Genomic DNA, 23038 nt, shown 5'->3' on the forward strand with positions numbered 1-23038 from the left:
CATGGGAAGTGAAGAGGGAAACACGAGTCTCTAGATCTTCATCTGTGTCTCGCACTGATGACCTCATAGAGTGAGTGACCTTTGACCCCCTTAGAACAAAAGGGACTTCACAGATCATCTGATCTCAGACTCCTCGAGATCCTAGGAGGTTGCAACATGTGCTGGATTTTGGGCGTATGTTCAGCATTCTAGTGAAATTAAAAACATTTTTCAGCTACAGAGTAGGCACACCAGGGCCTAAACTGGCTACTGTTTGCCCTTAAGGCACTGGTGACCACAGAGTGAATGATTATCAGGGGCCTGGGTTTTCAACCGAGGTCCGCCCACATCTGGGGGGTTTTTGTCGAGGTCCCCGGCCAGAATTGATATGCAATGATTATATTTATGTTTATACACTGCTTATGAGCGGTGTATGAAACACCCTCTGTCTGCTTGTGGCAGCCTATTGGGGCAGCCTGTACCCTAGTGGCTAAGTCGCTTGACTGGGACACAGAAGGTTGGTGGTTCAAACCCTGGTGTAACCACAGTCAGATCTGTGCAGCTGTTCGGCCCTTAACCCCGGATTTCTCCAGGGGGGGATTGGCCCCTGTTTAGTCAAATCAACTGTAAGTCGCTTTGAATAAAAGCATCAGCTAAATCGCTGTAATGTACCGCTGGTCTATCTGGTTTCTCCTCATCCTCTCTTCGGTTTGGGGAATGTAAACCCTCTAATCCAGGAGATAGTGTAACGTCCTTATCAGAGGGATTCTGGGAAACATCCCCACGTTATTGTTTCCAGTGTGGGAATGTGGTAAATATTTGGGTTTGTTCTCATCTCACTGGTTTCCCCCCCTTTTTTTTGGTTCCACAATGTTCTTCTTCTGCTATCAGGAGAGGGTGGTTAGATTTAGATTCCCCAGAAACAGACTGTCTCTTTTATTTTACACAGTTGGATCAGGGCCCAGTGCAGCATGAGGAATAGTTATTTACTCGATTTCAGTTCAAAGTTGAGGAAAAGTGTAAGGAATGTGTGTCACCGATTCATAGCCAACTTCCATTAAAGGTGTGGATTCATTATTAAATATTAATCCGGTGGAGCTATGAACAATTTAGGCATGCTTAGCCAAAGCAGTATGTAGAATGTGCATTTAAACATTCTTTAAACCAACCATGAAACAGAGATGAGAAAAGCTAGAGCCAAATCAGTGCTGTAATGGGGTGAGTTGGAGTGATTTCTGTCTAACAAACTGCCGGTATACTGGACCACAGCTGGTTTCTGGAGCTGCAGGTGGGGTCAGCCATTTTGGATGTGTACTCTTGTCTGGCCGGCCATGGCCTGGCTGTGAGAACCCAGGATCAAAAATTGAATGCGTTGTTGATTTTGGTAATGATTTGCCAGAGATTTGGCAATTTCTGCTTCCTGCTACTTTCTTGGAAAAGGCCGCCAATATTACTGATCTCAACTAGCTCTGCGAACCCCTTTGTGTGACTTGAGAATTACTGATTACTTCGGTTGACTTGTGCCGGTTTTGATCTGTTTACTGATTGGATTTTCACCCTTGCATCCCTTACAACTCTGATTCCTGCCCAGCCCTTTTTGGTTTGTTCGCCCCAGTGCCTCACTCGTGCTCGACCCTGTTCGGCCACCCTGACTGTGCCTTTGATTCGCCCCTCTGCTTGCTGTACAGTGACTCTGGTTATTTAGTGTTCCAGCTGGATGAATATTAAGCTGGGTGGACCTGGTCTGTGTGGTCTGGGATGCAAGACCTACAGTACAAAAGGTTATGTTTTTACCAAAACAAAGGCCGAAATATGTAGCGATAATGTGTTGAGTTTGGTGTTTGTGGTAACTCTTTAACCCTGAGACCGATTATGCTGTTCTGTTCACCAAAGTCAGCTTAACCTTTTCTTCCATTCCCTTCCGTTCCAAAGTATGAAGAGATAAACACCAAATGTGTTGATTTTGGTGTCTGTGGTAACTGTTTAGCTCTGAGACCGATTACGCTATTTTTTTCACCAAAGTCAGCCTAACCTTTTGTTCCGTTCCCTTATCACCTTATCTTTCCTGCCCTCTGAAACTACAATTCCCAGAATGCACCTCACCAGATGGCCACTTTTTGCCTCAAGGCCAGGCAGTGGGAGACAGTGGCATTCCTCTAAACCCCTCTCTTGCTCTCTACTCCGCCCTCTTGCTACAGTTTAGTCTCACACAGGTCTACTCCGCCCTCTTGCTACAGTTTAGTCTCACACAGGTCACTCGTTAGACCATAACAACCCCTGGTCCCCGCCGTTGTTTTTGTCTGTCACCAAACCACAAAACCTGCTCGCTGAAAAACACTTCCACACATTCTCACTATACTTCCCGTGCTGGGCTGGGGGCTGTAGGCCGATTCACCTCTGAAATTCATACAAAAATTTGATCAATAAATTAAAGTAGAAAATGAGGTGCAGTGGGTAGCACTGTAGCATTGTTGCCTCACAGCAAGAAGGTCCTGGGTTCTAATCCCAACCTGGGCCTTTCTGTGTTCTTTCTGTGTTTGTGTGGGTTCACTCCGGGTACTCCAGTTTCCTCCCACAGTCCAAAGACATGCAGGTCCGGTTCATTGGAGAGTCTAAATTGCCCCTACGTATGAGTATGTGTGTGTGTGTGTACCCTGTCCAGGGTGTACTCCAGCCTCTCCCCCAATGCATGCTGGGATAGGCTCCAGAACCCCCCTCACCAGCGACCCTGATCATGAATAAGCGGGTTAGGTAATGTTCTCTGAGGGCATTTCATTGTGTAGTGTCCTGCAGTGACTGAATTGTAATGAATTAACCTTGCATTCCTCTCTCTCTCTCTCTCTGTCTCTCTCTCTCTCTCTCTCTCTGTCTCTCTCTCTCTCTCTCTCTCTGTCTCTCTCTCTCTCCCTGTTTTTGGGCAGGTACGCTCTGGACGAGTTTGGGACAGCGCGGAGGTGTGCTGTGGTGCGGGGGTTCATCGACGCCCTCACCCGGGGCGGGCCCGGGGGCACGCCCCGTCCCATCGAGATGCACTCCCACGACCCACTGAGGTGCGAGTCCGCACATCGAATCGCCTCAAAGCACAGCTCATCCTGGGCTAGCGGGAGCTGTGCCCGCCATTGTGTCTCCAGCACTCCAGAGTCCGTCTCGCTGAATCCTATTTAGAGCCCGTAGAGGAACCCCTCAGCGCTAGGCTGAGTGTGGAGGGGGGACGCTGAATTAATGTCCGCACCGTACGCCGAACTATTATAACCGTGCGTCTCCACACCGCTGTGACGGCGGTGTTTAAATAAGGACACGGCCTGTGGCTGTCCTCAGCGAGTCGCGCGCGGGTTTTCCGCACACAGACGGCCGCGTACCCCCGAGCTGGGAGCGCCTGAGGATTCGCAGAACCAGCCAATCAGCCGGAGCGGTGTTCAGAGAAGGCTCGCCGCTGCGGTCTGAGAGGAGAGGAGTCTGTCTCACGCCTCCTCCCCCCAACCTTGTCCTCATTTACAGGAATTATTTGGGTCTAACGAGGCCTCTTCTTGGAACATTGTTCTGCCCAGAACACGCTGTCACCTGTGGTCCCATCATGTGTATCGACTGTTCTGAGAACTGCAGTGTTTTAGCCTCCCTCCCTCTCTCACCCTCTCCCTTTCTTCTTCTCTGTCCCTCTCTCTCCCTCCCTCCCTCCCTCTCCCTACCCCTCTTTAAATTTGGTTGAATTCAATAAACTGAAGAAATCTGTTTTCTCTCTCTCGCGTTCTTTCTTTCTTCCTATATCTCAGTCTCTCTCCTTTTCTCTCCCTCTCGCTCTCCCTCCTTTCCCCGCCTTTTAATGACATTGGTTTTTGGCTGACCCTGTTAGCGGTTCAGTGCTAGTTCAGTGTTGTTAAGAACACTACAGCACATTGAACACAGGTCCCCTTGTCCCTGCCTCAGCCGCAAAAATGAGCTAAAATATAAGCACCCCCTCTGTCCCCCCCACCCCACCCCACCCCATCCCACCCCACCCCATCACATATTTGCCCCCTCTTACAACCTCTCCCTGGGCTATGAGCTTTGTTCAGAAGGCAGAGAGCATCACACAAAAATCCTCGAAGAACATAGTGGGAGGTGGAGTCCAGAGATTTGGATTGTGAATTGTGTTAGGTCTCTGGACTACAACTCCCATCAGCCTCTCTTGTTTTGCTGTCCTCGCAGGTACGTTGGGGACATGCTAGCCTGGCTACACCAGGCCACCGCCTCTGAGAAGGAGCATTTAGAAGCCCTGCTAAAGCAGGTCACCATGCAAGGTAAAAAAAAGCTCATATTTATTTATTCATTCAATTCATTCATACTAGTGAATTTGTCATTCATGAAGTGAAACCTTTACACAAAGGTGGAATCCACCACACTATATTATGCAATATATACTGTGTAATATAGTGCATTATACAAAATCATCATAATTCCTGCTTCTGCATCGTAGTAGAGTCACCATGGCACTGAAGAGGCTCCTCCTAGTGTGCATATAATTATCGCTAAACTACATTAGTTATTCATGTGACGCTTTCTTCCAAAGCGACTTACAGTTGATTCGACTAAGCCAATCCCCCCTGGAACAATGTTAAGGGCCTTGCTCAACAGCTGCACAGATCTTATTGTGGCTACTCCAACCAGGTCCCAGTCAAGCAACTGCTAAGCAATAGGCTGCCCCTATCATATCATTATCCTTTTGACCACTTTCAAAGGGCAAGTTTTATATGGTGAAGAGTGAAGGAGTAACCTCACCCCACCCCACTGATCTGACTGCCCAAACGCGGAGCGGCCATTTTCATCGATAGTTAACCAGTAGCAAGAGGGGCGTGAAGCTATGTTCAATGATGATAACCTTAGACAAACACATAACAGCTACCGCAGATAAACGGGTTCAAATGCCCTGTTTGACTAAGATAGTGGCAGCCGTTTATTTCCATCAAATCTGATCCAATAGTCAGAGTCCGGCTGCTTATGGCTAACAGACGGGGTCTGTTTCCTGTGGCTCTGTTGTTCAGCACCGCCATACAACAGATTACAGTTACACTTTACATCAAATTACAACATCACCACACATCAAATTACAGTGTCACTGCCGAATTACAACATCACCACATGTCAAATTACAGTGTCTGTATGTGGCTAAGGTACTGCACATGACTGGGATCCGGAAGGTTGTTGGTTCAAGCCCTGGTGTAGCCACAATAACATCCACACACACTGTTGGGCCCTTGAGCAATGTCCTTAGTCCTGCATTGCTCAAGGGGGGATTGTCCCAATTGCAATTGTAAGTCGCTGGATGAAAGCATCAGCTAAAAACCAGATTATTATTATGAGCAGTGTCTCAGATGAGCCTGTGTGGTTATAGGGGTAAGTATGTGATGGCTCTTTCTATGCTGTCCTCAGGAGTGGAGGAGAACATGCAGGAGGTGGTGGGCCACATCACAGAAGGGGTCTGCAGACCTCTGAAGGTGGGTGTGGAGTTTAAATACCAGACGGGCCACGGGATTGGACAGCATGCTTGGGCTCGCTGTGTACTGGGCTATATGCCATGCGGGTTAACATGTCTGTGTTAATGAACAGCATGAGCGCATGTACTTCACCAAACCTTGTATGTGGTCTGACATTTGAGCTACATTTGTTGGTGAGATCAGTTGATATTCCTGGTACTGGTTTCTGCGGTGGGTGTGTTTGTGTTTGTGTGTGTTTGTGTGTGTGTCCTGAGGTCTGTTCTATGAGCAAATGGATGTTGCCGACTGAGCAATTAAGTCATTGAGAGCAGAGAAGCGTGAAGGTACAGCGACAGGTGTGCCATCCAGCTTCTGTAACCTGCTACACAGCAAGCCCGGCTGCCAGACTTCACCACTGAAGCATGAAGCAGTGTACACTGTACAGAATGTGTGACGTAGTCCCTGTTATTACCTGTTACTGATTTGTTCCTAATCACGTTCTCGTAGATGGATTGTCGTTGAATGGCGGATTGACTTGTGGTCATGTTAATGTACTTAACGCCACGTTCTCATAGATGGATTGTGCTTGAATGGCGGATTGACTGGTGGTCATGTTGATGTGCTTACATCATGTTCTCATAGATGGATTATGGTTGAATGGCGGATTGACTGGGGGTCATGTTAATGTGCTTAACATCATGTTCTCGTAGATGGATTGTGCTTGAATGGCGGATTGACTGATGTTTTGTTAAATCCCGCGCTCATCCTCCCTGGTTTGGTGTGTGACTCAGGTGCGCATCGAGCAGGTGATCGTGGCCGAACCAGGGGCTGTTCTGCTGTACAAGCTCTCCAACCTGCTCAAGTTTTACCACCACACTATCAGGTACTGGCAAAAACACTAACACACCTAACCATACCATCAGGTACCTCTGAAAACACTAACACGCCTAACCATACCATCAGGTACCCCCAAAAACACTAACATGCCTAACCATACCATCAGGTACCCCCAAAAACACTAACACACCTAACCATACCATCAGCTACCTCTGAAAACACTAACACGCCTAACCATACCATCAGGTACCCCCAAAAACACTAACACACCTAACCATACCATCAGCTACCGCTGAAAACACTAACACGCCTAACCATACCATCAGGTACCCCCAAAAACACTAATATACCTAACCATACCATCAGGTACCTCTGAAAACACTAACACGCCTAACCATACCATCAGCTACCTCTGAAAACACTAACACGCCTAACCATACCATCAGGTACCCCCAAAAACACTAACATACCTAACCACACAGTCGGGTACCCCCAAAACACTAACACACCTAACCATACCATCAGGTAGCTCTGAAAACACTAACACGCCTAACCATACCATCAGCTACCTCTGAAAACACTAACACGCCTAACCATACCATCAGGTACCCCCAAAAACACTAACATACCTAACCACACAGTCAGGTACCCCCAAAACACTAACACACCTAACCATACCATCAGGTACCTCTGAAAACACTAAGACACCTAACCATACCATCAGGTACCCCCAAAAACACTAACATACCTAACCATACCATCAGGTACCCCCAAAAACACTAGCACACCTAAACACACCTAACCACACAGTCAGGTACCCCCAAAACACTAACACACCTAACCACACAGTCAGGTACCCCCCAAAAACACTTGCATATCCAACCACACCATCAGGTACCCCCGAAAACACTTAACTCACCGAACTATACTATCAGGCCCCCCTCCCCCCCAAAACACTTGCATACCTAACCACACCATCAGGTACCTTCTCCCCAAAGCACTAACATAACTAACCACACCATCAGCTACCTCAGAAAACACTAATACACCTAACCACACAGTCAGGTACCCCCAAAATAATAACACACCCAACCACACAGTCAGGTACCCCCAAAAACACTAACCTACCTAACCATACAATCAGGTACCTCCCAGAAGACTAACAGCTAAGGACAGGGCAGTACTACATTGCCAAACCTGAACCCCATGTGACCAGAGCAGCATCATGGGAAATGTATTTCTCTGAAGAGGTTCTGTAGTTCGGAGGTTAGTTTCTCTCTGTGTGTGTTTGCAGTGGCATCATCGGCACCGGTGCAGCCTCCCTGCTCCTCACTGTGGAGGAGATGCACGTTCTCAGCAAGAAGATGTTCTTCAACAGCCTCAGTCTGCACGCCAGCAGACTCATGGACAAGGTGGGCAACTCCTTAGAGCATGACACGTTAGAGCGCGACATCCCACAATGCAACACACGCCAAGGGGGCATCCTAAAGCTGCTCTGTCTGCTGGGCGTCCTGCAGGCCGCAGTGTCTGCATTTGCTCCTACCTTGCTCTACACAACCTGATTTCACTCATTATTTTACCTGCTTGGTTCAGATAATAAGCTGTAGTGGATGGTTGAAGCAAATGCCCGCAGACATTGCAGCCCGCAGGACGTGGAGCCCCCCCCCCCCCCCCCAGAATGTACTCGCTGCATGAACAAGGGTCAGTGTGACTTTTTCAACCAGAACGTCTCAATTCTCAGGATGCATTTCCGCATTTTTATTGTGAACAGACACGCCCCAGCCCATGCCTAATTCTACTCTAATGTTGTGCTGCGGTAGTAAACATCCTGCTCATCAGTGCTGTGACGCAGACGCTTAGCGGTCAGCTAGTCTTCCGCCGAAATACCCCATAAACAGCCCAGGATACGCGTGACACTCAGGCAGGAAAGCCGCATCAGTCCGCTCGATGTGGGAGGGGGGTGGGGGGCGGTGTTAAATTAGAGTCAAAACAGCCCCGAACACAGACAGGTGTGAGTACGAGAGCGTCGTTTTCCCCGGACGGTCGATACCAGCAGCGGGTCCTCACGCGTAGCTGCTGACAGAATTACCCGCTCAGAACGAACGGTGCTAATCGAATCACGGGGGGTTAAGACATCACACATCGCTTCCAGCCCCAGCCGGAGCGGTGAGCTCCTGATAAACACAGCCCTGTTACTACGACAACCAAGCGCTGTGGGGCATGGGAGTCTGAGAAACAGTGGGGGTGTTTAAAAATAAGGAACTGCATACGAGATTACCTGATTAATTAACAGACGTAAGTTGCTCATTAGAAAAATGTGATGTTATATACACCATAGCCTCATGCTTGGCAAAGGTAACAGTACTATGAACCAGAGCAGGTTGACCCAATGATATGAGATGAGGATGTGTTTCGCTAATGAATCAGTACTCAGATATTACTTCTAATGAATCGTAATCTTGTAAAAGTCCAGTCATCTAATTGGACGCAGTGATTCTGAGCAAATCAAACACTGACGACTTGTAGCACCCATGAAACGTTGAAGTGGTGTTTGGTGGTGAAGTCCTTTATGATACTGGATAAAAGGTTGAGGTGGTGTTGGGTAGTGTAGTCCATTAGGGGACTGGAAGAAAGGTCAAGGTTGTGTTTAATAGTGTAGTCATTAAAGGGACAGGATGAAAGGTTGAGGTTGTTTTTGGTAGTGTAGTCATTTAGGGGACTGGATGAAAGGTTGAGGTTGTGCTTAGTAGTGTAGTTCTTTAGGGGACTGGATGAAAGGTTGAGGTGATGTAATCTTTTGGGAAATTGGCTTAAACATTGAGTTGGTGTGACCATGTACGAGCTGTAACGTAATGTGATTAGGTGGTTTAGTGCTGTAGGAGGCTGGATGAACGTCTGAGCCGGTGTAAGGCTCTAATCTGTCCCGACCGCAGGTGGAGCTTCCCCCTCCAGACCTGGGCCCCACAGCCTCCCTCACCCAGACTCTGTCGCTGCTCAGGGAGGTGCTGACCTCACACGACTCCTCCATGGTTCCTCTGGACGCCCGGCAGGCAGACTTCGCCCAGGTACGGTGACACCTGACCGGGCTCTCTGGGAAGGTCTTGGGGTCCAGACCACCAAGACCCTCTTTTTCTTTTTCTAAATTAATGGGTGTTCTCATCCCCCTCTGGTGGTTAAAAGAGAAGGTCCCTGCATACCCAACATCCTCAATGAAGCCACTCAGAACTGATTTGTCTTTACATCTCCAGTCTTTCGGCTTTTGTACTCTGACAACCAATAGAATGAGAGAATTTTCTACAAGAGTCAACTAGTGTCTGAAAAAAAAAAAAAACTGTATTCCTCCATTAGTCAGGGACAAAAAGGGATAGATTGATTGATCTTTACGTTTACATTCTTTGCGCTTTTCTAGACCTTCAAAGCGCTTACAGTGATAAGGGGGAAACTCACTTCAAACCACCACCAATGTGTAGCACCCACTTAATAACTTGGTAATGCATAGGCAGCCATTTTGCACCTGAATGCTCACCACACACCAGCTGACGTGGAGAGGGAGGGAACAATGCTTTTGCTGTTGGGAATTGGTCATTCTAATTCCTTTAATATTAGGTATTAGGTAGGAATTGGGAATTCCCAACAGCAAAAAGGATGGAAATTTAGCCAGGACACCGGGGAAAATTTATTTGCAAAGAGTGTGATGGAATCTTTAATGACCACAGCGTGTCAGGACCTCGGTTTAACACCTCATCCGAGATGGCCTGACGGCGTGTTTCTCCTGGTCCAGGTCCTGTCGTGTATCCTGGACCCTCTCCTGCAGCTCTGCACGGTCTCTGCCAGCAACCTGGGCACAGCCGACATGGCCACCTACATGGTCAACTCGCTCTACATGATGAAAACCACGCTGGCTCTCTTCGAGTTCACTGACAAGCGTCTGGAGATGCTGGAGTTCCAGGTACCGCCGCGGTCTCCCAGCTCCAAAAATCCTGTTTGCCTCACTTCTGTGCATTCCAGGACACGATAGCATTAGCACGTTAGCAGCCATTGAGCAAACATATAGAGCAACTTACAGGGTACACCTGTACACCTGTGTTGTGTGTTGAACTTACACCTGTGTTGTGTGTACCTGTGCGGCAGATCGAGGCTCATCTGGACACGCTGATTAACGAGCAGGCCTCCTACGTGCTGACAAGAGCCGGACTGAGCTACAGCTACAGCTGTGTGCAGCAGCATGGAGCAGAGCAGGTGGGTGTGTGTGTGTGTGTGTGTGTGTGTACGTGCCAGACTGAGCTACAGCTACAGCTCTGGTGTGTGTGTGTGTGTGTAGCTGTAGCCCAGCAGGTGTGTGTGTGTGTGTGTGTGTGTGTGTGTGTGCATGCATTTGTGCGTGTGTCTGTGTCTGTGTCTGTGTGTGTGTGCAGGAGCACGGAGCACAACAGGTGTGTGTGTGAGTCTGTGTGTGTGTGAGTGTGTGTGTGTGTGCAGGGGCACGGAGCACAGCAGGTGGGAGAGGCCGGGGAAGCCTAAAACCAATCACATCACTCAATGTAGTCAGCATGGATCTAACATCTCTGCTCAATTATATGTGAATGGTAAAAACAATTTTATATTGCTTTACAATTGAGGCCTCTAATTCACCCGTTCACACACACCAACGGTGACTGGCTCCCATGCAAGGCACCAACCAGCTCATCTGGAGCAATTGAGGGTTAGCCGTCTTGCCCAAGGTCACTTCCTCTTCTTGTCTCCTGAGCTAATGTCGCCCCCCATGTGCTACAGAGTCTAACCAATTGCATAACCTTATACGTAGGTTTCATTTCAACAACTACACTCAGTGAGCACTTTATTAGGTAGACCAGTACACCAGCTTGTTAATGCAAACACAGGAAATCATGTGGCAGCAACTACATGCATACAAGCATGCAGAAGTGGTCAAGAGGTTCAGCTGTTTTTTAGATCAAATGTCAGAATGGGGAAGAAATGTGATCGAAGTGACTTTGATCGTGGAATGATTGTTGGTGCCAGACAGGAAAAAACATACTTCGCTACAGTCAGTACAGAAGGACCCAAATTACACCCAAATTACCTGGGCTTTCTGACATTTCAAACAGGTCATATTACTGGAGTTTCTTTACAAAGTCTTGCCCAGGACGTCATAATACAGCCCAGTAGATTATTTTCAGGGTAAATCTTTGAATATGAATGATATCTACAGCTGGTTACATGTTTTACTTGTGTTATTTAGCTGTATAAATCCCCCAAAAACCCCTCTGCTTCACTCTCATACTCTGCACCATGCGCAAGTTTCTTTCGCCGGAGCAGTTGTACACATGACCTCTGTCTAACACACGCCGTTTCCATGGCAACGCCCTGACTGCGACAGACGAAAACCGTTAATGGAATCGCTGATCACGGCACTAAGCCAAACCGACAACAACAACAACACAAGAGCTAATGAGAGTATTTAAAAAAAAACATCGCTCGCTGTGTGGCGGAAAACGTACGCTTCCCAAAAACCCAGAAATAGTCTAATTTACTCAACTGAGTAAACTGCAGTGCCTGCTGAGATTTTTCCACCTGGTTAAACCTGTAAAATGTACTTGATTTGGGTGACACAAACATTAACCTGTGGATGGTGATGTGCACTGTTCTCCTGACTGGGGTCAGACCTGTAGTAGAGGGCTGTGTGGGAGGTCTCGCTGCCCAACCAGGAAACTCTGTGTATAAAAGCTGTGGCTCGCAGCAAAAGCCTCTCCACAGCCCGAATGAAGCATTGTTTCGTGATTTGTTTTTGTTTTTTTAAGCTTAGTTTCTTGGAATCGGAGAATAGCAGCCTCAAGGTTGTTGTGAGTGAAAAAGCGAGCGTAAACAGAGACAGAGAGAGCTTGTTTCTTTCTCTCTTTCCCTCTTTCTCTGTCAAATAAAAAAATGCTTTACCCTTGCTTAGATTATGGCAGGCAGAGACATACTCAGCCTCTGTTGTGGAATCCTCTTTCCCCTCCAGAAGAATTTCCAGTGTATTTGGTTCCAGTAGATATTGGAATTGACTTATTGGCACAGTTAATTTGGAAAATTTGGGAAATATTTATGATTAAGAGGTACAGTACGGGATGTAAAAATTGTGGCGACTCGTCTCAATGGTGAGGCTGTGGCCTATACTCTGGGAGAGGCTGGGTTGGGGGAAGTAACCTTGGCATACCTGAGCGCTGCATTGTGCCAGCTGCTCTGCTCTTGTTCTGGTGTTGTGCCTGGCGCACTCAGCCCTGGCCTCTGTCCGATGCACCAGTGAATGAGAGGCGTGAATTAAAGTGTCATTTTACTGGAGCCTTCGGAGAACCTGACTGCAGCTCCATCAGAGGTGACGAGGGCCTGCTTTTAGTGCACATAAGGTTCTAATTTAGAGTGTGTGTGTGTGTGTAGTGTGTATGCATGTGTCTGTGTGTTGTGTGTGAAGTGTGAGTTTGTGTGTGCATGTACCTTAACTCTAAATGGAGTTAAACATGAAACCTTTCTGCACATTTTAAAGCAAGATTGCTTTAATTATTTTTAAAAAAGGAAAAAGGCCCTGTGCAAAAGTTTGGGAACCCTGTTGGATTATTCTTTGTTACTTTTAAAAAAGATAATTACTAAGGCCCAGACCCAGGTGATTTAATCTTTAGGGATTCAATGAGATGGGCTGAACTTTTTATTCTGAAGTAACTCCATGCCATCTAAAGAACTGCAGTGGCTGTTCTGTCTGGTGTTAACAACCAATGGTTCCTCTAAACATTTGTCCAAGGATTTCAGAATGAAGATGGCTAATTTCCACCAAGAAGGAGAAGGTTACAAAAACCTACCTATGTCCACTGTCAGAAACATTATTAGAAAATGGAAGATAAATGGAACAGTTGAATTCAAGGCAAGGTCTAGAAGACTTAAGATTTAAGAAGAATGGCCCGAGACCTGGTGAGAAATGCTCAGAAGAACCCACTCATCACTGCAAAAGAGCTTCATAAAATAGTAGCTAACACAGGTCTAGCTATTCACAGGACAACAATACAAGTACTTTAAACAACAAAGACCTTGCCAGAAAGAATGACCTCAACACAAAATTAAGCCTCTGAAGTATGCAAAAGAAAACATTGAGAAGCCCGAAGCCTTTTGGAACAATGTGCTTTGGACTGACAAAACCAAAATTGAACTTTTTGGCCAGCACCAGAGAAGTTATGTTTGGAGAAAATCGTTATGCTTTGGGGCTACGTGGCAGCTGGGGGCACAGGAAATATTGTGCAAGTGGAAGGAAGAATGGATTCCACCAAATATCAAGAAATTCTAATGGCTAATGTTCAAAGGTCAGTCTAGAGATTGAAGTTGAAGTTTGGTATTCCAGCAAGACAATGATCCAAAGCATACCTTGAAATCTACCGTGATGTACCTCCGGGAAAGACGGATAAAGGTTTTGGAATGGCCACCACAGCCCTCAGTATATCAGTTATTGAAAATCTTTGGAGAGATTCCAAATATGCCGTACAGGCAAGGAGGCTGAAGAATGTGTTCCGACAGGAAGAATGAGTAAAAATTCTAAAAGCAAGAATTGAAAGACTCAATTCTGACTCAAAGCTGGCTACAGGAAACTGTTGCTGACAAGGTTCCCAAACTTTTGCACAGGGCCTTTTTCCTTTGAAATTAGAAGAAATGTGTCATGTTTAATGTTGTACCATTTAGAGGTCTGGTTCGCTTCAGTTCACTTAGATATTAATTATAATAGGCTTTTTGACCGGGGCACCCAAGTTTTTGCACATTACTGTACTTGTATAATATGTGTGTTTGCATGTGTAGTGTGTGTGTGTGTTTATGTTTATGTTTATGTATGTGTATGTGTGTGTGTGCATGTACATGTGTAATGTGTGTGCATGTACATATGTAATGTGTGTGTGTAGTGTATGTGTGTGTATGTACATGTGTAATGTGTGTGTGCAGTGTGTATGTGTGTGTATGTACATGTGTAATATGTGTGTGCAGTGTGTATGTGTGTGTATGTACATGTGTAATGTGTGTGTGCAGTGTGTATGTGTGTGTATGTACATGTGTAATGTGTGTGTGCAGTGTGTATGTGTGTGTATGTACATGTGTAATGTGTGTGTGCAGTGTGTATGTGTGTGTATGTACATGTGTAATGTGTGTGTGCAGTGCGTATGTGTGGTTTTTGAATGGGATCCACAGTTATGGAATGGATAAGTAGTGACGACTGGTTCAGCTCAGGGCAGGTTCACATGAGGACACACTCACTGCCTCCCACATACTGTAACTGGAAAACTATTGGCATACTCATCTCTCTCTCTCTCTCTCTCTCTCTCTCTCTCTCTCTCACTCTCTCACTCCCTCTCTCTCTCTCACTCTCTCCCTCTCTCTCTCTCTCTCCCACTCTCTCTCACTCCCTCTCTCTCTCTCACTCCCTCTCTTTCTCTCCCTCCCTCTCTCTCCCTGTCTCTCTCTCTCTCTCACACTCACACTCACACTCCCTCTCTCCATCTCCCTCCCTCTCTCTCTCTCTCTCTCTCTCTCTACATATGTCCCTCTTTCTCCCTCTCTCTCCCTCTCTCTCCGTCTCAGCGTGACCTGACAGGAGCTCAAAACGTGCGCAGAGAGAGGGAGCTAGCATGAGTGTGTGTTAATGGGATGGACTGGGGACTACACTTTCCCTTCCAATGAGTTACCTCATGTGACAGTGTTACCTTATATGACACCTTATGACAGAGTTACCTTATATGACACTAAGCTCCGTTTCCTAATTACAAAATCCTGTGGAAATAACCTACATCTGCTGGATTAGTGACGTGAAAAAAAACATAGTGATGATGTTAATCATGCATGGTCCTAATCTAGATTTTATAATGAGCTGATATTATTATCCTTAGCTGTGTAATGTGGAAACCATTCAGTACTTGTATTTAGCACACATATTGCTAAGTAACAGGACTGCATGTGTACAGCAGTGTTTTAAAGAGAGAATCCTTGTGACTGTGCATTGAGTGTGTATTGCATTTTGTGCTAGGAAAATTGTATGTTCCAAGTCAAAGTGAAAACTAAGTGAACAGACTGACGGACTTTGAAATGAATTATGGGAGATTGAGGCAAGGCACGCATGGATATAACTGCATACAGCCTCTTACAAGATGAAAGACAGCAGCTTAATGTGCACATAATATTGACCTCCCTCATTTCATTCATATAGCGCTTTTCTCACACTGAAAGTGCTTTACAGTGATGAGGGGGAAACGTCTCAACCACCACCAATGTGAAGCACCCACCTGGGTGATGCAATGGCAGCCATTTTGTGCCAGAATGCTCACCACATATCAGCTGAGGTGGAGAGGGAGAGAACAATGTATTTGCCAATTGAATCAGGGGATGATTAGGTGGCAGGCTGACAGCCAGGTTGTCATAGAGCTGAACTTGAACAACTCTATGGCAGGATTCTGTTTTCCTAATTTCCTGTCTCTACGTTCCAGGGGCCGCTGTCCAACATGGCGGGAATGGACAGCTCCTCACTGAAATCCGCCATGGTGAGTCACACACACACTCATGCATACATGCGCACACCCACACATTGACACTCACACATACACACACACACACACACACACACTTACGCACACACACATACTCACACACACTCACATCAAAGTTCTGCTCATGCCAGGTCTCCAGACATGGGAAGCTCTGTACGTAAACCACAGACATGTTTGTATGTAGGCTGTATGTTTTAAACAAGCATGTCAGCGTGAATTCTGCCACATAAACCTGGGCACGCTGCATTTTATATGTATTCATCTCATTATAACCTCTCTCTCTCTCTCGACAGGTGCAGTTTGACCGCTACCTGTCCTCTCCCGACACACTTCTGATGCCCCAACTCAACTTCCTCCTCAGTGCAGCCATCAAGTGAGCAGGCTTAAAAATGTCACTCTTTGTGCTATGCTAGAGCATCTGAACATGTAATGACACTAATGTGATGACCAGAGGAATAACCTCTCCTGAAGTCAGAATCAGGCTTACTGTATATTGCTTGTGGATTTGAAATGCTAGCACTCTGCGCTACAAGTTGGGTGAACACGAAAGAAAGCAGGTTGAATATCTAAGCGATACAAATATGTATTTTTTTATCAACGACCAAAACAGAGACAAACTGAATGAAAACGTAACGCTTTGGGCCGGGTGAGATCCGCGTTCCCGCAACGGGAGTATTACGATCGAATACTTCCAACTCGCAGGTGGTGGACTGCTGTTTGTTAAAAAAAAAAGAAAGAAAAAAAACAGGAGCGTAAATGGACGGCGCGGTGCTTTTTGGAGGAAATTAACACGTGAATCACGGTTTCTTGGAAATGCGGTAGTGCTGAGAGAGGACGCAGGTAGCACTCCGTGTACCTGTGGATAATGGTCTTCGTTAATGCCGCTGAGGGCGGAGGGTTGTGCACTTAGAATGTTCTAGAACTCGCCTTGATTCGTTTTTATCATTTGCGTGTTTTTTTCTTTTCCGTCGTGCTGAAACATTTTTAGAAACATTACTGGATTTAAAATTTGTTTTTTTGTCTCTCGGTGCTCTCAAGTAACCTCACGCTACATAAGTAGAATTTTTTTTATGAACTAAGTGTTTTGGATACAGAACTTTACTGAGCAGGTTTTTCAAGAATTCAAATGTTTTTGAAGTTTAACTGGCCTATGGAGCATGCAGTCCCTACGTAATATTCGCTTTTCACAACTTTATTAGCAGACTAGTATAGTCATCAAGTAACAAATACATAGTTTTTCTGTGATAACTATCGGATGTTCAGAAAATAGCAGATTCAGTTTTGCGTATGATGTCAGAATAGAATAAAAAGACCTCGTAAAAATAATGATACAGGAGTGCTGTGTTCTGTTGTGTATTTGGAGAAAGACTTTTCCTTTGCTGCGGCGGAAACCGTATTAACTAAAGAGCACTAACCTGCACGCTGCATTCAGTTTTTAATTTAGCGGAGTTGAATTTAATTTAATTTAAAGATGCGTTTAGTAACCCCGAGGCGTTTTAGCATCTCTGTCTGAAATCGAAATGTCGGTAGCAGACGGAGGGGAGGCTCAGCGCGGTTCTGACCGTGTTTGAACCCAGTTTGAAAGGAGGCCCTAATGTGGACGGGCTGTGCTCACAGCAGCACACGGGAAGGGAGGGGGGGCAATGCGGATCAACGCCAGGCTTTTAGGAGAGAGAGAGGGAGTATGTGTGAGAGAGAATGGGAGCGAGTGTGTGAGAGAGGGATTCAAGGGAGAAGCGAGCAAGAGAGGTTTGAGGGCAAAATCAGAGCGAGAGAGAGAAAGGAGGGTTTTGAGGGTGAAATGAGAGCAAGAGAGTGCGAGGGAGCGGTTTGAGGGCGATGAGAGCCTTATTACCCGGCCGAAAGCTGGCCTGGTCCTCCCTGGCTCTGTCGTACTGGTACACTCCTCTCCCCAGCCAACAAGCCGTCATTACCTCTCCCTCCCCCTCTCCATCTCTCCAGCTGTGGAGCGGCTAGGTGGCCGTTTGCGATGTTTTTTTTTTTTTTTGCGATGTCAGTCCAACTGAGACTGAAAAATGAGTCACATGACCTCGTTTTGAGCACTTTCATTCTGTGTGACTGTGTGCATGCGATTGTGTCCGTGTGTGTACGTGCGTGTGTGTTTGCTTGTGCTGGGTGCCTCTCGCCCTTTTGTGCATTTGTGCATCTGGGCCTTCCTCTTCTCTCTGTCCTGGTTAGATCCAGTTTGCACTCTTCTTTCAAGACAGTAGTGCACATCTTTGTGTGAAATCTCCAGTGTCTTGGCGATCTCACACATTGGATAGCATCCTTCTCTCAAAACAATTGGCTGAGAGGCGTCTTTTTTGGCCATTTTTAAACCAAAAGTTAACTTTTTGCCGGTTTCATTAAACAGCACAATTGTCATATAATGGGATTGGATTCTCGAGTACCAATTTAGCACGGAATACAACACAGAGTTGTTAGTACACTGGAGTAATAGCAGCTGTCATCTGTAAATACAGTTATTTCAAACAACAATAATAATGGGTATCATTGTACTGTTTTGCTAAATTTAATGCTACCATGTTGAATATAAGTATCAATTTATGGATCAAAATGGAATGTACGTCCTGATTAATATGTTAATATATCGTTGCATGATGATGTATTGGGCACAGCCCTAGTGCTTGTTTTGTGTGAGTGAGTTTAAAAGCTCATCAGTTGTGTTAAACATTGTGGTCATTTGACGTGAAATATAAGAATAGATATAAAACTGCTTCTTTTGACCACGCTGTGATTTTCATTCAATTTCTTTTTGGATATATATATATATATATATACATACATTCATTCTCTGTTCCCCAAACTCGTGTTTACGATCGTGAGAATTTCTTCCGAGTCAGTGACTGGAAAGGCTGGTATTACAACTGTAGATGGCGCTCTAAGCCATGTTATCACCTGTTAAAACATTATGAAACATGACAGAAGTGAAATTGAAATTGAGCAAGCTTTTTTTGCACCAGCTTTCATACCGACATGGCCATGCTGCCAGTAATTTTCTTTCACGTGGAAAATGGCTCGCAAATTTAGTCAGTTTTAATTCAAAGAAAACTCTCTTAATAGAAACGAACACAAGATGAAATTGAAGATTATTTAAAAACCCAGCGCTGAAATCATTTGTAGATGAAAGTTGGTTTTGAGGAACATCGAACCTGAAGTGTCCGCCACCGCAGGTATTCTGAGTGACGCTGTGAAATGAAAGAGCTCCATTCAACGGGCCTGTCTGAACCCGGCCTGCCAGGGAGACCAGCGCTCGGCAGACCACATCAGGTCATAACGACCACATGAGGTCATAAAAACAGGTGGTCACCGTTGCCTCTTCATAAGGAGTCCTGACGTGCGTTCAAGACGGCGAACGCTCGCGGGGATCTATGTTTGTAGCAAACACTTAGGCCTACTGTTGAACAATTGTAAATGAACATTCTATTTAGTTCGCCACCAACGCCCTTTTAATACAAATGGATGCGACTTAGATCTAACAATACCGTTGCTTACCTGTGATCTATTTTTAAAGGTAAGAATAATGTTACATTGATTAAAGTGTAATTATAGCAGCCAAATAATTGTTATTTTTTGTTCTCTGCAGACATTCTCACCTTGTCAAACGGTTAGCTAACGTTCGTGGCGAATATAAAAACTTTGACTATGTTGGCGAACGCTAGTTAACATTCGCCATGTTGAACGCTCGTCTGGACAATATGACCACCCATTCTGCAGCCGGCTGGCATGTACACAGTCCCACCTTTCTGTTTAAAAAAAGGGCCGTCTTTAAACACTGGCCGAGGGCCCAAGCTCGGTTTAAACTCCAGTCGGGAATAGCTTTCACCGTGCGTAAACGTTTGGACTGTCTCCTCTGTATTAAAAAATAGTAACCGTCTCCTTCCCTTGTGGAGCGAGTAAAATATTGACTCGTGTTTATAAACGGAGCCCGACCCAACGGCGAAAAGCAGGCTCCATTGAGAAAAGGAAGTCTGGCTCGATTCCGCCTCCCCCTAAATCTCTCCTCTGGAGGTTGACGTTCATTCTTAATGGCAGACTGGAATGCTTGGAGGCTTTTATCCCACCATGTGGCCAATCACAATGCGGGGAGAAAATGTTAACGTTTAGGTATTCCAGCCAAACTGTAACGGTATTAAAATAATACCTGAAATGTATAAAAAATAATATTTGTATGTTGTTTTTGTCTACATGATGAGAAAATCGTGAAAACTCATGTCTTTAAGTATGTCTAAGTGCTATGTAAAGCCAGAAGTGCCACTTGGTGTAGGCTGATCCCATTTCTGTTCTCCCCATCTGAATAAAGTGGGGGGAAGAAAATAGTGACAGAGTATCATTCTCTTGTAAAATAAAAAGTGCTTTATTCTGTTATTCAGACACAGGTTGTTGTGCAGTACAGTCCATTAAGCAGTGATTACAGGGTCTATACAAACTATATTCTAATGTCATTATATGCATTGCATGTCATTATAGTGGTCTTACCCATCTGATTATTTGTTGTAAGCATTTTCAGCGTTCTCTATTCCAAGTGTAGTGTGGTTTTGCAGAGTATTGTCTAGGTTGTGTTAATGTGAGTTATGTGTCTATGTGTGTGGGGATTCTGGAAGATGGAGTCCGATTCCAGTAGAATGTGAGGTATTTAACCATGTGTTTGCAGAGTATTGTATAGGTTTGTGTTATTGTGAGTTGCGTTGTTTATGTTTGTCGGGGTTCTAGGAGAATTAGTCTGATTCCAGCGGAATGCGATGTATTTAACCATGTGTTGCAGAGTATTGTAAAGGTTGTGTTATTGTGAGTTATGTGTTCTTTGTGTGTGTCTGTGGGGATTCTGGGAGATGTAGTCCGATTCCAGCAGACTGTGACGTATATAATTGTATGTTGCAGGGAGCGCGTACTTGGGGATTCTGGGAGATGTAGTCCAGTTCCAGCAGAATGTAACATATATAACCGTGTGTTGCAGGGAGCACATGTGTGTGGGGATTCTGGGAGATATGTGGTCCAATTCCAGCAGAATGTGACATGTATAACCGTGTGTTGCAGGGAGCAGATGTGTGGGGATTCTGGGAGATGTAGTCCAGTTCTAGCAGAATGTGACACATATAACCGTGTGTTGCAGGGAGCAGATGTGTGGGGATTCTGGGAGATGTAGTCCAATTCCAGCAGAATGTGACACATATAACCGTGTGTTGCAGGAAACAGATGTGTGGGGATTCTGGAAGATGTAGTCCAGTTCCAGCAGAATGTGACATGTATAACTATGTGTTGCAGGGAGCAGATGTGTGGGGATTCTGGGAGATGTAGTCTAGTTTCAGCAGAATGTGACATGTATAACCGTGTGTTGCAGGGAGCAGATATGTGGGGATTCTGGGAGATGTAGTCCAGTTCCAGCAGAATCTGACCTATATAACCGTGTGTTGCAGGGAGCAGATCTTCCGGCAGTCCACGGAGCTGGTGTGTCGGGCGTACGGGGAGCTGTACGCGGCGGTGACCGACACGGCGAGCGGGTACAAGGACCCCGAAAGCTTGCTGCACCGATCACCCCAGCAGGTCCAGACCCTGCTGTCCTGAGAACAGGACAGAATGGGGGCCCTGGACGGGACAGGATGGGATGGGACAGGGACGGAGGAACAACACCCCCCTCTCTCTGTGCCAGTTCGGAGGCTCCTCATCCTGCAGCCCTGCCTAGGACAGTCTGACTGAAGGGTGTCGGGGGGTGTCTTTCTTTCTGACCTCTGACCTTTGAACTGAGGCTTCCTCTGTGTGATTCAGATTCTCTCGTTCTCTCTCTCTCTGATATTGTGAAGGAGGTGAAAATCCGGCCAAACTTTGTACTCTTTTTGTATTTATTTTTGATTTCACTGTGGATGAAGGTTCCCACTGACTGGAAAAGAAGCATGTGGAGAGAGTCACTTCTGCAGTCACATGCATAACGCACTAACATATGCACAGAAACACGCATGCACAGACACACACACACACACACACACTCACACTCACACACACACTCTCTCTCTCTCTCACACACTTACACACACACACACACACTCTCTCACTCTCTCTCACACACACACACACTCTCACACACACACTCTCTCTCTCTCTCTCTCTCTCTCTCTCACACACACAGCCCCTTGTGCTGTAGCTCTGCTTCACTAATCAGGAACAGATCTGCCTTTCATCTCATTAAATCGTTTTTTTCTTCTTAACTCCATTAAAATAAAATAAATCTGAATGTTTCAAAGCCTGCACTCCCCCCCCCCCCCCCCCCCCCCCCCGTCTCTGACACAGATAGTTAAATGAAATTTTGTGGTGGCCAGGCCGCGACGGTGGCCAATCAGAGCGAGGCTGAGCACATTCTCGCAGACAATGGCGCTTTCATGTTGGCGAGGCTGAGGAGGCAGTCACGCCATCGTCTGACTGCAGGCAGCATCCCACCAGCCGCCATTCACCCGCTGCCTGTGCGTATGGAGGGAGGAGGGAGCGATACAGCGCTGTGTATGGGGGTATGGAGAGATGGAGAGAAGAGGGAGAGATGGACAGAGTGATACTGTGCTGTATGGAAGGAGGAGTGAGAGATGGAGGGAGAGATGGAGTGATACTGCGCTGTATGGAGGGAGGAGCAAGAGATGGAAAGAGTGATATTGTGCTATATCTGGGGTGCGGAGGGATGAGGGAGAGATGGAAAGAGTGGTATTGCGTTTATACTATTATTAAATGCCTCAGCTGGGGAAGACTGTAGACTGACTGTAGATTTGGGAAAATATTGTATGAAATAAAATAAAGAAAATTATCCTTTTTTTTTTATTGAATACAACTCTCTTTTAAAACCTTTGATGGGGATTCCCTTTGGGCTTGGGTGGGGTGTTTGAATAAATGGATAGCACATGAATGTGTCGTTGAATCAGTGCAGTTTGTCGCCGTGCCTCAGGCCAGGGGAAGATCAGAACGGAACCCTGCCGTCTCTTGAGTACGATGAGGCCAACATTCTAGAACCCTACCGCGTCGCCTTGACGACTGGATTCAGCCGGTATTCATCAGAAGAATCTAGATGTTCAGCTTGAGTGGTGGCCTCCAAATGCCTCTGAGACGTTATTGGTTTGGAGTTTGAATTGTATCAAATTTGTACTGTACATCTTATGAGTCCGTTGTATTTGGAGTCCCTGTGTCAGATCAATGACCAGGGTGGCCTTTAAACCCTTATGTGTGCTT

At 46.0% G+C, this 23038-nt stretch overlaps 1 protein-coding gene across 1 annotated transcript in view; it reads left to right on the forward strand.

Annotated features, from left to right (window-relative positions):
* The window catches only part of cog6 (component of oligomeric golgi complex 6), a 42724-nt gene extending 20100 nt beyond the window's left edge, over positions 1–22624 (forward strand). Inside the window, exons 9-19 of the mRNA XM_061217879.1 lie at positions 2901–3029; positions 4165–4256; positions 5386–5450; positions 6221–6312; positions 7561–7678; positions 9200–9331; positions 10048–10215; positions 10398–10505; positions 15752–15805; positions 16105–16184; positions 21250–22624. Of these exons, the coding sequence (XP_061073863.1) occupies positions 2901–3029; positions 4165–4256; positions 5386–5450; positions 6221–6312; positions 7561–7678; positions 9200–9331; positions 10048–10215; positions 10398–10505; positions 15752–15805; positions 16105–16184; positions 21250–21397 (1186 nt within the window). The 3' untranslated portion in view covers positions 21398–22624. The remainder of the gene's footprint in view (positions 1–2900; positions 3030–4164; positions 4257–5385; positions 5451–6220; positions 6313–7560; positions 7679–9199; positions 9332–10047; positions 10216–10397; positions 10506–15751; positions 15806–16104; positions 16185–21249) is intronic.
* Positions 22625–23038: the final 414 nt, after the last annotated feature.

Source organism: Conger conger, chromosome 13, assembly GCF_963514075.1.
Source record: "Conger conger chromosome 13, fConCon1.1, whole genome shotgun sequence".
Classification (NCBI taxonomy): domain Eukaryota; kingdom Metazoa; phylum Chordata; class Actinopteri; order Anguilliformes; family Congridae; genus Conger; species Conger conger.